Genomic DNA, 14,462 nt, shown 5'->3' with positions numbered 1-14,462 from the left:
TTTCAAGCTGTATACCAACATTTATTGAAGCACTGCAATTAAGCTGTTGCACTTGCACACTATTAGGCTTTGACATAACAAGCCGTTTAGTTCAATTGCAATGTAGAGAGATACTATTATAACAAGTAAATAATAATTAGGAGTCCTTGAGGATAGGGAGTGATGCACACACACAGTGGATACTGATAATTCTTATGTCAGTCATGCAGCTTAATGACAATGTTTTGTGTTTGACATTCGTGCTATCTAGTTGGTGACTGGGCAAAGGATTAGTTGACAAAGAGTGAGCGGGTGAATTCAACAAAGTCAAACGATGATGGCAGCTCACGGCCCTTATTATCAAGGTAGGGCTTCATATGTGAGAGGCAATAGTCTGCTTGCTCCTTGGTCAGGTTCTGAAAAGATGCAATCAAAGTCAATTGAAGCTTTAATGCAGTTTACACCCCCCCCCCTTCCACACACACACACACACACACACACACACACACACACACACACACACACACACACAGTCAAGTGAGCAATGAACACATCTGACCTGGAAGAGTTCTTCTTTAGTAACGTAAGGTCTGTTCTCAGTACTGAGAGCTCGGAAGGCGCTCTCAATCTCTTCACTGGATTTCACATTTTCTGTCTCTCGGCTGATCATGAAAGCCATGTACTCTTGTAGTGACACGTTGCCATCTCTGCAATGAGAAATCCCTCACCATTTACAAGTATTCAAAATGACATGTTAGACACATATCGTAAAGTGTCAAACAAGCGACAGACCTGTTTGGATCTACAGTGTCAAGTATTGCCTCAAACTCAGGATCAGGTTCACCCTCTTCAACCATTGGTAGGTCGTAACCTAGTGAACGTAGGCATGACTTGAACTCCTGGTGGTTCAGACGTCCGGACTTCTCCTTGTCAAAGTGTCTTCAAAACAAATGTAGAGAAGAAATGTGTGAGGTTCGCTAGGTAATCCACACAACTTGAGCCCAAGGAAGTTCAAAGCGACATACTTGAACATCATGCTAAACTCCTTCAGAGCCTCCTCGGTCACCCCAGTAGTGTTCCTGAGAGTAAAGACAAAAGTTACAGCAGTTGAACTAGGGGTCCCCTGGATCCCTAAGGGTCGGTGGGCTGGGGGTCCGCAAGATAATGAATGGTGAGTCACATCTGCCATTTGACCAATTTACAGGACAAGAGAGAATGTAGCATTGACATAGAATTTAGCCTACAAAATTCTGCTATGTGAAACACTACACCACACCAAAGGCATATTTTTCATATAATTGTGTGAAGGCTTTTACAAGTTATACCTATTCTTTATTATTATTATCATTATTATTATACATATGTTATTCATTTTCTTAATTGTGTGAAGAATAAGGCCTTCACACACGTTATTTTACACCATTCACCTTAATAATTCTTCTTACGTATTCTATTTTATTCCTCACACTTTCATCTTGTTACATTTTTCAAGCGATTGTTGCCCTTCCAACGTAAAGATATTCCCAAAATTATTGTTTTCACTCCAAAATTTCTAATTTATGCACAATGGTACATTCAACATTTACATAATTTTCATAACATTTAACACATTCAATTCCCCATGTGGACAATTTTCAACATTTCAAAAATTACTTTTCACCAAAATTTACCCCAAATTCCCAGTTTTTCACCCCAAAATGTCCCATTCATTCCCAATGGCACATTCATCATTACACATTTATATCATTGCCATTTGAAATTCAAAACATTTTGCTCACTCAATTCACCCTTGGGGATTCTCGCCCCCGGCCCCCTCCGGATAGGCAACCATTCTTGGATAAATGATTAGGTACACCCTGGATTCTTGCCAGGAAGTGCCCCAACTTGATATCAATAGGAAGTGACTCGAAAGTGTCGCAAATTTGTTTCCTTGCTTCCTTCCTTTCTTTCTTGTTTCCGTGCTTCCTTATTTCCCTGTTTCTTTGGTTCCTGCTACTTTATTTTTCCCTTATTTTTCTTCCCTCAACTATTTCAAGATTCCTCAACAAATTTAAACAATTCCAACATCAACATGTTCAGCTCATTCCATGTCCACATTTTTTTATTCAGCCTTACAGCCTTCCCACGCAATTTCAGCAGAAATTGCATTCTGTAGTTATCACTATGTTCCAAAAAATATATAAAAATCACTATATTTACAATTGTGGTCTAAAACCTGCTCCAGTCAGCAAGTTTCTGAAATAGTTTTTTTTATATATATTGTTTTTTATCTGTATCAATTAACCGGTTTAAATAGTTTTGTACCTCGCTTGTATCTGTTGCTCCAGGTTGTGCTGCATCCTCATTCCCAGCTGGTCCAGTTGATCCCATTGCTGAGCCAGACCCACTGTGCTGTGCTCTGTGTATTTGTTGTCCAAGATCAGTGCTTCCTCCATGGCGGCACCCAAGTCTTCAATCTTCTTCAACTGGCTGCGCATGGCTCGGATCTCCTGGTGTTTTCGCTACACGCACGCACGCACGCACGCACGCACGCACGCACGCACGCACGCACGCACACACGCACGCACGCACACACACACACACACACACACACACACACACACACAACATTGGTTTTCAGAGGGGGGCATTTGACATATTTTTGCTCGTCCGTCATCGTCCGTCCGCCGTTTTACTTAACACACGCTTCTGTCGTCACCTCTATTTGAGGACCTTCTGACAAAGGTGGGCATTCCGTCAAAAAATGACAGACTGCCCGTCAGTCCGTCACTGAGGTTAGTAGTCCTTAAGTCGAAAAAAATAAGCACTGTTACTCCCCTTAGTCAACTGTTGCCAAGTCATTCACAATATAAACAATTCACATATCACATGAAACACATCATTGAACTAGTTAGCATACTAGCCGTAGCCGAAATAGGATGAACTCTCTCTCTCCTCCTCCCTCCCCGTAACAAGTCTCAGCAGAGATCCTTTTATTGATCACAGGAGTAGTCACTCATACACATATTTTCAATGCAATCCTCTTAAGCGAGACAAACAAACACACCAGAGACACAAACGCAGCGTGTTCAATCGTCAGCAAACAGGCGTCCGTCTGTGAGAAGTACGTCGGTACTTGACCTGGTGAGTGACGATTACATTGATGGATGAAAACCCACGTCTGTAGTTTATTACGCGCCTTTTTGTTCAGTTTCTCATCATTCGTCAGAAAGACGGGGGTCCGTCGGCGACAGACCGACATCACCCCGACGGATTTACAATATAAACAATTCACATTAACATGATACGCATCATTAGCCGAAATAGCATAAACTAGCGTGACAGACACCAGCATACACATGATATTTATTGTCCAATTGGCTCAAAGTATTGTACAGAATGTCCCGCCTTTCCCGAGCAAATAAAAGTCAAGCAGTCCCAGATTGATATTGTGGATAATCACAATTATCAATCTGGTTAATTTGAAATAAAGACTGGCCACCTAACATACAGGGCAGATGCCTGGAGGGCCAGCGTCTTTTGGGGCCAATGTGGTGCTATTTAATGATCATTTTACTAAATTTTACCCAACACACCAGGCCACAATTTGGAGGGAGCAACCCATTAATCAATTTGCAATATAGATAGCAACCTGAACCAATCAACATCAGTGGCAGAGCTATGTGGTAGTCAGATGTGGTCAAGAGTTAGCCGGGGCGGGCCAGGCTAGGCCAGCAGGCCTAAATCAAAATGACAGGGCCAATTTTTTGTGTCACTCTATGACAATGACCAGTCCAGGAATGGAGTCTCCATCCCTGGAGCCCCCCGTCATGTCAGACCGACTTGATTGATATTGTTAATTAGACTGCACATGTACATTCTGCCCTAACTTTATTGGTCTTTTACAAAGTAAGACTTATTTCAAGTGTCATTGTTTTGGTAACATGTGCTGCCTTTGTCAAAATTCTAATGAAGCATTTCAATCTAGATTAATATAGATTAACGCCAGAATTTGAGTAAAATTAATCTAGAGTAAAAAATTGAATGTATGCCCAGCACGAGTTTTTGTCAAATAAATCCCTCCCCACAAAAATAAAATAAAATCGACTTAGCAACGTATAGTCCAACAAACCCGAAATGCAAATTTTCCAGCAAGAACATTTTGACATGATTGATTGTCAGAAGGAATGGTGACTGACTGTATAGCACGTCCGCCTCCCAGTGCAGGGGTCGTGAGTTCAATTCTAGGCTCTGGCCTTCCTGGGCGGAGTTTTGCATGTTCTACCTGTGCCTGTGTGGGTTTCCTCTCACCCCCCCCCCACCCCACCCCCAAAAAAACATCAATAACAAAAAAAAACATGAATGGTAGGTTAAATGTTTCTGGGCGGCGACTCAACGTTTTCCCTCCAACCAAGCCGTGGATACAAGCTACTATCAATGGCATATGCAAATTTGGCTGTGCAAAGTGCGAACACCAACTCCTGATTGGTGGAATGATTTGACGCTCGTTCCTGGTTGGCTGCTGTGCTCTGTCCCTAGGTGTGATTGTGAGTGTGAATGGTTCATCTGTGTGTGCCCCGCGATTGTCTGGCAACCATTTCAGGGTGTACTACCCGAAGCACCACCGCGACCCTTGTGAAATAAGCTATATAGAAAATGGATGATTGTTTGTCATGTTTACCTTTGTGGCCTCCAGCTGGGATTCAAGTGTACCAGACTCTTCCACCATACATGACCTGACCAAAAAAAGGGATTTGTAAAAGTAAGAAAGAGAAAATTCAATCATTTCACATTTCTTAACAACCTTTCCAGAGACACATTGATCAACCAAGACTAACCAGGGTCTCAGTTGATTTTTAAAGACTAATCAACAGCCAATTAAGGTAACCTGGCATGCTATGTATTTTGTTTCATAGATTTAGTTTGGTAAAGGATAAAACAACCGTAAGCAGGGATTGGACAGGTACACTTCTTTCAATTTCACTGTGAACACAAGAAAAAATTGTATTACTGTATTTTGATGATTACATTCACTAACTCTTAAGATTTGTTTCTTCCAAATAAAAAACTTTGTTGGTGTTTAACTCATTCAGACCCTAAAAATGTGTAAATATGTTTTTTTAATACTTTGTCCTTAACTACCCAAAAATTATGTTTTTTGTTTTATTTTATGTTAGGACATACAGAAGGCTTTGATACAGATTCTGACATGACGAGGTTGCTTAAAGCAATGGTAGTTATTATAAAAAACGGTCGGCAGGTGGCAGCAGAGTATAAGAGATCGACCAGAGCCGTGTTGCAACAAGCTTTTCCCCCGTGTTTTCAACAGGTTTGTGAATAACGATGAAACTTAGCTATATTCTAATGCTAATTGCTGCAAGACGGAAACAGATACAAATATTTTTTCCCTGATGAAAGTAGAGACTCTAATCTTTCATTTGGTAGGTTGCATGTTTTTATAGCAATAGAACACAATATTCTGTGGGCCTTGCAAAATCAGTCAAAATATAGGAACGGCCAGGAGCAATGGGTATTGCGTCAGTGAAAATGGCTGGGAGTGAATGAGTTAATACTTTTCGCAGCAACTGAATGACACAGCAACCCTCCGCCCACCCCCCAGCATTTTAAATTGCTATATCGATGTATTCTGACCCTGTCTATCAGAATCTGCGCTTAAAACTAGCATAGGTGTACTAGTTGTAGATATGAACACTTTAAAAAGGGAAATATTGGAAATCTATTGTGTTTGTGGGGTTTCAATTGATTTATCATCACATTTGGGAACTCAACTATGTATTTAAAGAGTTTCACAGCACTCAGGCCTTTGGTGGGGGTTCCAAAGAGCTCCAAATAGGGCTATGGGACGAAATGATTATTTTGGACCCCCTACTTCAGGCCACTGGCAGGCCATGTGGGCACATGAAGATGGGAATCAGCTTTTTACCCCATCAACATTTGGAACAAAATTTTTGAGATTATCCAACTCCATTATGAAATAAGCCTTTGCATATCATACTATTTTGGGATATATTCAACAACAACAAAAAGTCCGGAGAGTAGGTCAACTGTTCCTTTACCTGCCTATTCATGTTTCTTGGAGTAAAACAGACCCACATAATTAAATACAGATTAAAACAAGGATAATATCAATCTAAGGCACTTACTTTTCTTCCATGTGTTATTACCTGCATATTAATTCTTTGTACACAATACCAAAAGTACATTTTACACTAGACTTACTATCCCACGGTTTCCCCCAGCGTTTATGACAATTTTAATTATAAACGTCTCATATTATTCAAATTTTCAACATACTAAAAATAGTTCTCAAATGTGTAAAAGACATGTCTGTGACATGCATTTGTCAAAATTGACTTTGGATCTAATATTTTTGATGTCCCTGAATCAGCCAAAGTCATGTCAACTAGGTGGCGAATTGCCAGTCACGGCAAATTAACCACCGCGGATTGTATCTTGACAAAACAATACACAAACTGCTTCATTTTATCCAACCACCGTCTGCTTTAACATATGTGATCTCTTGTAACCAAACAACCTCCACACGACAAATGTAGCTCCCAGTTTAGGCACTAAAAATACACCAGTAATATGGTAGAAAGTGCACATCTCATTAGAAATGATAGGAAGGAAAGCTAAATCGAAAATGTTAAACTTACATCTCTCTCGTTTGCAGTCGTGTCTCACTGTTGGGACCGGTCCATTATGTTTAAACGTGTTGCAAATTCAGCTCTGAACAGGCTTTCACTAACAAAACAGTCCTTTGAGAAATTATGTCGGTACACGTCCTTAAAAAATAAAAGGAATCCACTGTCTTTTCAAAGACCCGGATGAAGGAAGCAACCACTTGTTCCTGATAGTTTCTCTATTGCTCTCCACGGAGCATTTGCGAGCAGGGGAGAAAAATAAATGAGCAGCCAGCTTCTCAAATTTCAGAGGGCGTGACAAACCTTTACCAGAGGTGGTTCCACAACCCGAGGGGGCTGGGTCGAATGCACTTCCGTGTCTTTTTGACATTACTAAATCACGGAAGTTTAATCTGCCCGTTTGAAGCACACATTTTAGGAGAAGGAGGAGAAAGCTAAAGAAGTCGCGGACTGACTTTTTTTTTATACATGGTTTGATTGTAGACAGGCTGGGGATGCATATTATTGATAGAAAACCCCACTAAAGTGCATTTTCATACTATGGGACCTTTAAAATAACTAATTTTGATATTTACCCATCCAGAAGATATGTCCTGATTTGCATTGTAATCCCAAGCAACAGTGAGGATTCCACCGAGTTGTAGGAGGAGGATAGAGAAGGGAGGAAGAGAAAAAGACAAGGCATGTTGTTAATTCATGTAGAAAATTAGCATTTCTAATTAAATAATAGATTATTCTTTCTAAACCTTTTTTTATTTAATGGTACATGCAAAAGGTGGGTGGTGTTATTTACAATTTCATATAACGTGTTTGCTAAAAATTAAAGATGGAAATATGGTGGTGATTGTATATGTATGTTTGTTGTCAATAGTTTTTTTAAATTTTTTATTTTTTTATAAATCACTCAAGAATTATTCACCAATTCAATTGTTTGTTTAAAATCCATTGTGCAAATGCAGAGCTAATAACATGAGAAACTTGACGAGTGGTCATCATAATTGTGGAACTTTCTTTAAAAAAAAAAAAAATTTTTTTAATGAGCAACGCAAATATTTCTAAAATTCTCCATAACAAATACAGTCACAAAAAAAGCCAGCTAAAGTATTTATTGTACTGCTCTTCTCACCAATAATCTTCTATTATCGCTAGTTAAATCGAGTTAGGCAAATATAAATACATAATATATACAATATAACAAGCATCATGAAACAAGAACCGTTATGGCCATTTTGACTCATTGACGTCACAGAATTTTGGCCTGTCCGAGCAATTGATGGATATTTTTAACTGAAACTTGTCAGCCAATCGGAGAAGCAGGTTCCCCAAGTAGAAGATGACAAAAACAAGTGTCGAGGAGAACATTAAGGCCCTGTCCACACGAAAGCCAGTTTCAATGTATCCTCACAAGTTTCTTACCGTTTAAGCCGTTCGTCCACATGACGCCGCAGTTTTGGAGCTTGAAACCGATAAATTTTTAAACCGGCCTCCAGAGTGGCAACATTTCAATACGTGCCCCGTACGCGTCTGTCTGAACACCTTATGCAGGATACTCCTCCAGCGATGACGTAATGGTTGCAGATCGATGACGACGCATTGTCGCAGTTTGATGACTTATGCGCCAATTATCGCGTGACTGCGTGCGAATCGTCAGTCTGTCAACAACAATGGCATAGCCGTGTCGTAGTCGTTTTGCGCAGCCTCCTTAGCTTGCTTATGCTTTTGCCGCGAAATATTTTGCTTCTTTATTCCCACGTTCAACAAGTGGTGTTGTACTTGAATCACCCGCCATTGTCACTTCTCCTGTGTTTGTCTTTTCATGTTGTTTTGATACATGCAAAGCCATGTTTGTTCTGTAGATTGCAATAAAAACAACTTTTTTTTAAGACTCCGCCTTCTTCGCTGATTCTTCTTCTACGCCGCTCTCTGTTAACTCCCTGTGGCTGCGCTATAGCACCACTACAGACTTTGCATATACCTTACAGCCGTTAAACGTCCTCAGCGTCTTCTTTTGGACACACGCAAGTCTTGAAATGCTTTGTGTGTACGAGATTTGTTTGAGGAACAAAGCTTTGCTTCTGTCTGGACGGGGCCTAAGGAATAATGAAGTTATACTATTTTACTCTAATTTAAATGCAGGGTTGCAGAGTGCAACCGACCGATTTCAATGCATAGGCATCCTAATTTCACAATGGTGAAACCGAGAAAAAACAATGAATCAAAGGTTGTCCCCGTGCAATCAGCCGACTCAACAAAGCCTCACTTTGGTTAATCAACGGAGACATATAACATGGTCTCAGCCAATCAGAGATAATGAAGGGTGGGACCATCCTCTGACTGGCTGTGGTCCAGCTATTCTTGTACTTTTTTATTTTTTATTTTATTGAGCACTGGAAAAAAATATTCCTTAAAGTGTGTGTGTGCGTGTGTACAAAGTTTCCAAAATTTGGAAGAAAGCAGCGATCCCCAACAGCAAGACATCCAAAAAACTTAATTTCACTAGACCCTATTATTCGATTTAAAAAATTCTTAGTGCGTTGTACACTGTGTTGTGTTTTGACAGGCTGTCATTTTTGGGAAATCTTGTCACATTGCTAATAACATGTTCCAAATAAAACAAAGAAAATTGCAGTCACAATTTCTTTTGTTGAAAGATGCTTGGTCTACCTGGTCTCCTGTAGCCATTGGTGGAAAGTATTGGCATGCTGAGCAAACTCCTGCCGTAACTTGTCATTTTCCTCCTGTCTTCTCTGCTCTTTCTGCAGTTCCAGCTCTCGCTCCTGATTTCAAAAAAGAAAAAGAAAAAAGAAAGCTAACACAATTAGCAATTTTAAATAGGAAAAAACTTCGAAGGATTTTTTTTTTTTTAAATACATTTTTCCAAATAACTCACTTTGTGTTAAATGTAAACTAAAGAAATGTCAGAAAACTGAAGTACAATGTCATAGTTTTTTGATAGAGTTTTTAAGATTAATTTGCCCCAATTTTTTGGGGGTTGAAATTATATGACCATTAATGAATTTACTTTGGAGGCTGTGTACTGTATTTGCTAGTCCTTTCCAGCCTGCCAATTGATCGCTGTTTTTGGACATTATTAGCAATATATATGTACAACGATTTTGTACATACGTACAATTAATGTCCGGTCCCTGCAGTGACGTGTTCCAAGGCATGGGAAGAGGGAGGGGGGCGTGGCTGTAATGGCTATTAAAAAGGGGTGTATCTTTCTGAATCTACAAGGGATGGGAGGAGATTTCGTGCGACGAGATCTCGCGGGATTGGAAAGCCACGAGATTTCTCGTCTCTCCTGACCACAAGATCTTCGAGATTATTAATTTTTTAATTTTTGCTGTATTTTGGCTTGTTGAGTAGGTAAGAAATCAAAAACATTTTTTTTGTTGAAAAACGGTTCCTAGTGTTTCAATTCTTTGGCATTGTTTGCCAACTCGACGATGACATGTGGTGATGTTTACGAGCGCCGCGAGAAACATGGCTTGGCGCCTTACCCGCGAAAGTTAGAAATTTTACAGGGAAAAAAACCAGGGAAACTTACAATTTCGATCTTTCGTCTAATGAAGGAAACACTACAACTATGCAAAAGCATTTGGACGCACAGCATGGGATAACTTTAAATGACTGTCGCGTTTGTGAGCCGCTCATGGGTGCTCGACCCAGCAGCAGCGGCATTAACGAAACCACGTCCTCTCCTGTCAGTTAGTGATGGGATTTTCGGCTCTTTTGGGTGATCCGGTTCATTTGGATCGGCTCAGTGAAAAGAGCCAGCTCTTTTTTAACTTAAGCTTTTCTTTTAAATATTTACGACAAATATAACATACATTTTGATAAATGACTACTTGGTGAACTAAGTATTGCACTCTACTGACTGCAAATAGCAACAATTATCAAGCAAAGAAAAATACTTTTGTTTATTGTATTGAAAGTTAAAAAGGCTATAAACAAATAAGCAACACAACTTCAACCAACAACAATCAAAGTAATCAAATAAAAATAGTGAGCAGTAATTTAAGTGCAGCAGCAGCAGCGAACAAAACAAACATTATAAACTACTCACCAGGTCCAGGATAAAAGACCTTGTTTGATTTCAAATTGGCATTCAGAAAGACTAAATACTTCAACTCTCTTTTTCTCTGTTTGTTTTCTCCTCCTGTCTCTCTCTGACTGGTGGAGACACGGAGCACGTGCTTTGCGTGCAGTACACTCACTGCATGCCCTCTCCTCTCTCCTTTCTCTTCCCGTCTCTCCCTCTCTGAGCAGCGCAGCCAAACCTGGCTTCAGACACGTGAAAAAGAGAGAGCGACATAGGAAGAGAGAGAGAGAGTGAGGGAGGGAAAATGACGGAGGGAGGGAGCGGGCTCTCATCGTTCACATCTCTTTGTACCGGCTCGTTCGCGAACGACCCATCACTACTGTCAGTACTGCAGGTAACTGTGTTAATGTCATTTCGCCTTATTGTTAACATGTCGTTACTTACTGCTAATGTTAAAGCCCGTATTTGACCGAGCGGCGCAGGCTTGCGGGGTGTGCGCACGTAGCAGTGTTGTTTTTTTCTATCAGGGTTCATTCAATGTTGCAAAATGTGCCGAGACGTTTGCCAGAACGAACTCAGACGAAAAAACAACACTGGCTACTTGCGCACAGCCTCACAAGCGTTTGCCGCTCAGTGAGATACAACCAAGGAAATGTCTTCTCTTTCATTTCATTTGGTGACCATGGTGAACGGGAGTCTGCCTGGCTTAAAGGCTGTCAGACTGTACTAGCACAGTGCCAGGCAGGAGGAGTGCTCAGTTCATATAAGAGTGGTGAAATCTTACTGGACAATTATTGTGCAAATGCCACAAAATAATCTAGGTTGTATTTTGTAAATTTCTACATTAGAATATTTACTTTTATTTTAATTTTTTCTCTCCTTTTTCTGGGGACCGGCCATGTCACACACCATTGTGGAGTCCTAGGATGTGGTGTGGACCTCTTACGACTTAATTGTAGAGTTTGTAAGGTCATGTTACTTTTAAACATTTAAGTTAGACATAAAACAAAGTTGATGCTTATCTACCTGTTTATTTTCCTTTTTTACAAAAAAGTGTAGATAAGAATTTAAAATAGATTAGAAATCGTAAAAATCTTTTCAATTCCCATCTCTATTGTTGAGCCAGAAGTGCAATTATTGCAGCAGCATTTGAAAAATGAGCCTGTAATAAAAGTGACTCTCCTGTTTATGTTGACATTTGCGCTTTAGAGCTAGGTCATTCATTTTCTTGCAGTCTGCTCAATAAAAATACATCATTTTTAAAACTGGACAATTTATTTTAGGGGTTACAGTTTTTTTTAATTTTATATTAAAAATGTTGCGCAAATCTCGTTCTCGTGGACTAAATCTCGTGAGACATCTCATCTCGTGGGATTTGTGTCTCGTCCCATGCCTAGAATATACTAATTTCGCCAAAACAAATGGATGAAATTGAAAATGCATGCAAATATAATTTTCCTGGTGAAAAAATACAGAAAGACAGTTTATGAGCAGGGTTTAAAATTAAAATTTGCCGGGGGTATGAATAATTTCGGGCTTGACTATATATTTGAAAAAAAAAATGTGTTGGTGCCAAAGGAGACAAGGAATTATGTTTAAGTGAGGCGAAAAACTTCATTTACACACTTAATTTCCTTGTCGAATGAAAAAAATTATTTTGTTGCCATCTTGTGCATCTATAAGGAATTTTAAACTTTTAAGGGGGAGGATAGGATGTCAATTACTTGCATATTTTCTCTATTCTATTCACAGCAAGGCTAATGCCTTACAGTAAGCTTTTGTACAACCCGGGATGACAACCCCTTGGCCTACAAACACTATACCAGTGTTTCCCACTTGTTGTTTTTTTGTCAATTTTGCACCCCATATTCTGTATTTGGGGATTGCAATGATATGCTGTGATGTATTAACTAGTAAACAGAAAAAGGTGTGAGAACGGTTATGTACTGTAAATATTTAATGAGTATACCTTGATTATCTTCTGCAGGTTTCTCCATGTTTCTTCTAAAGCTTCCATTGTAAACCAGGTGTAGGGGTTGGACACCACCTGGTAATTCTTGATCTGCAGGTCCAGTTCAGCCAGCTGGTTGAAATCAGTCTGAGCAGAGGTCAACGAGGAGCGGAAGGCCTCATGGGCTTCACGCAGTGCCCGGATCTCTTCCAGAGAATTGCACCTCACTGGGTCTGTCAGATCCTCCTCTGCATTCTCAAACCAACTGTTAAAAGCTGATGCCTTCTTGGCAAACGTAAGAAACAAGTCTTCAACCTGGGTTGGAACAAACAAAAAAATTATGAGCTGCACATCTCTCCACCCATCCAACGACAAACAAACCCAACTCCTACAACACAATCCAGTAACACCCACCCACCCTATGGCCTTTTTACCTTTCGGAAATGCTCTTGAGCCTCCAGAAGTTTCATCTTGCGAGCTTCTGAGTTGGACAGCAACTGATTCCAACGCTTCATTAAGGCAGCATGACGAGCTTCAATGGCTTTGGCTTGGACATGCTTGGCAGCCAACAACTGGTCTTTGAGAGCTGTGATATTGGTAATGCCCTCCTGCTGGAAGGCTTGAAGTCCAGCATCAAATGTCTCCTACATATCAACAGAACAAATCAGTAAAGAGACAAGAAAATACAGTGAAGATGTATGCACAAAAGATACAAATACCTGCTTGGTGAGTAGAGTCTGGACAGAGGACAGGTCTCTGCCATAGTCATCATTCTTAAGGCTGTTCTCTTTCTCTCCTGAAAAAACCCAAACACTTTCATTAACTCATTCAAACCCAAAAACATGTAAACACGTTCTTTGATACTTTGTCCTTCACTCCCAAAAACATATTTGCAAGTTTTTTATGCAAGAGCATACAGAATGCTGTGATGCAGATTCTGACATGAAGATGAGGCTTAAAGCAATCGTAGTTATAAAAATAAATAAATAAAACGGCCAGCAGGTGGCAGCAGAGTATAAGAGATCAGCTCGGACCATGTTGCAACAAGCTCTTTTTGCCAGTGTTTTCAACAGGTTTGTGAATAATGATGAAACTTAGCCATATTCTAATGCTAATTGTTACAAAACGGAAACAGATACAAATGTTTTCCCTGATAAAAGTAGAGACTCTAATCTTTCTTTTGGTAGGTTCCATGTTTTTATAGCAATAGAACACAATATCCTGTGGGCCTTGCAAAATCATACAATATATAGGAAAACAGCCGGGAGCAAGGGGGGTTGCGTCAGTGAAAATGGCGTGGAGTGAATGAGTTAATCATTTTCGCAGCAACTGAATGACATTGTTTTAGTGTTTTATTGTGTTTACTGTTTTACTGTTATTAATGTATTGTTTTAATTATCTTTGCTTCTATATGTCTGGCTTTTACTTTATGTAATAATAATAACAATAATGCATCAGCTTTATATAGCGCTTTTCTTTCTTGAAACTCAAAGACGCTTCACAATGAAAACAATTTTCATGCACTCACACATTCACACTGTGGTGGCGGTAAGCTACTTAAGTAGCCACAGCTGCCCTGGGGCAGGCTGACGAAAGCGAGGCGGCCAGTGTGTGCCGACCACCACCAAACATTCGCACCTTCCATACACCAGTGTGAGTAGCACTGGAGGCAGCCACCGATGGACAGCACTTTGTATGCAGCTATGGTTGATTTTAAAGTGATCTATAAATTGAGTTAAGTAATGAGCCTGTCAAATAGCTTTTAAAACAATGGCCATTACAAAATTAAGTGTTCGAAATAATTTGCCTAATAAACAACAACTGTTGCATTTTCTCTTGTTAT

General features: G+C 39.9%; 1 protein-coding gene across 5 annotated transcripts in view; it reads right to left on the bottom strand.

Annotated features, from left to right (window-relative positions):
* Nucleotides 1-14,462, bottom strand: part of sptan1 (spectrin alpha, non-erythrocytic 1) — a 125,124-nt gene continuing 110,662 nt past the window's right edge. For all 5 annotated transcript variants that reach the window (XM_086096406.1, XM_086096407.1, XM_086096408.1 and 2 more), the window contains 11 exons: nucleotides 13,339-13,415; nucleotides 13,054-13,263; nucleotides 12,638-12,934; nucleotides 9,288-9,400; nucleotides 7,199-7,216; nucleotides 4,640-4,694; nucleotides 2,284-2,480; nucleotides 1,005-1,058; nucleotides 772-918; nucleotides 539-686; nucleotides 1-395 (listed from right to left, as the gene is read on the bottom strand). In XM_086096406.1, coding sequence (XP_085952532.1) covers nucleotides 270-395; nucleotides 539-686; nucleotides 772-918; nucleotides 1,005-1,058; nucleotides 2,284-2,480; nucleotides 4,640-4,694; nucleotides 7,199-7,216; nucleotides 9,288-9,400; nucleotides 12,638-12,934; nucleotides 13,054-13,263; nucleotides 13,339-13,415 — 1,442 coding nt within the window. In that variant the 3' untranslated portion in view covers nucleotides 1-269. The remainder of the gene's footprint in view (nucleotides 396-538; nucleotides 687-771; nucleotides 919-1,004; nucleotides 1,059-2,283; nucleotides 2,481-4,639; nucleotides 4,695-7,198; nucleotides 7,217-9,287; nucleotides 9,401-12,637; nucleotides 12,935-13,053; nucleotides 13,264-13,338; nucleotides 13,416-14,462) is intronic.

Source organism: Leptonotus elevatus, chromosome 15 (assembly GCF_054856555.1).
Source record: "Leptonotus elevatus isolate MCC_2025b chromosome 15, RoL_Lele_1.0, whole genome shotgun sequence".
Taxonomy (NCBI): domain Eukaryota; kingdom Metazoa; phylum Chordata; class Actinopteri; order Syngnathiformes; family Syngnathidae; genus Leptonotus; species Leptonotus elevatus.
This window is presented reverse-complemented; position numbering and strand designations above follow the sequence as displayed.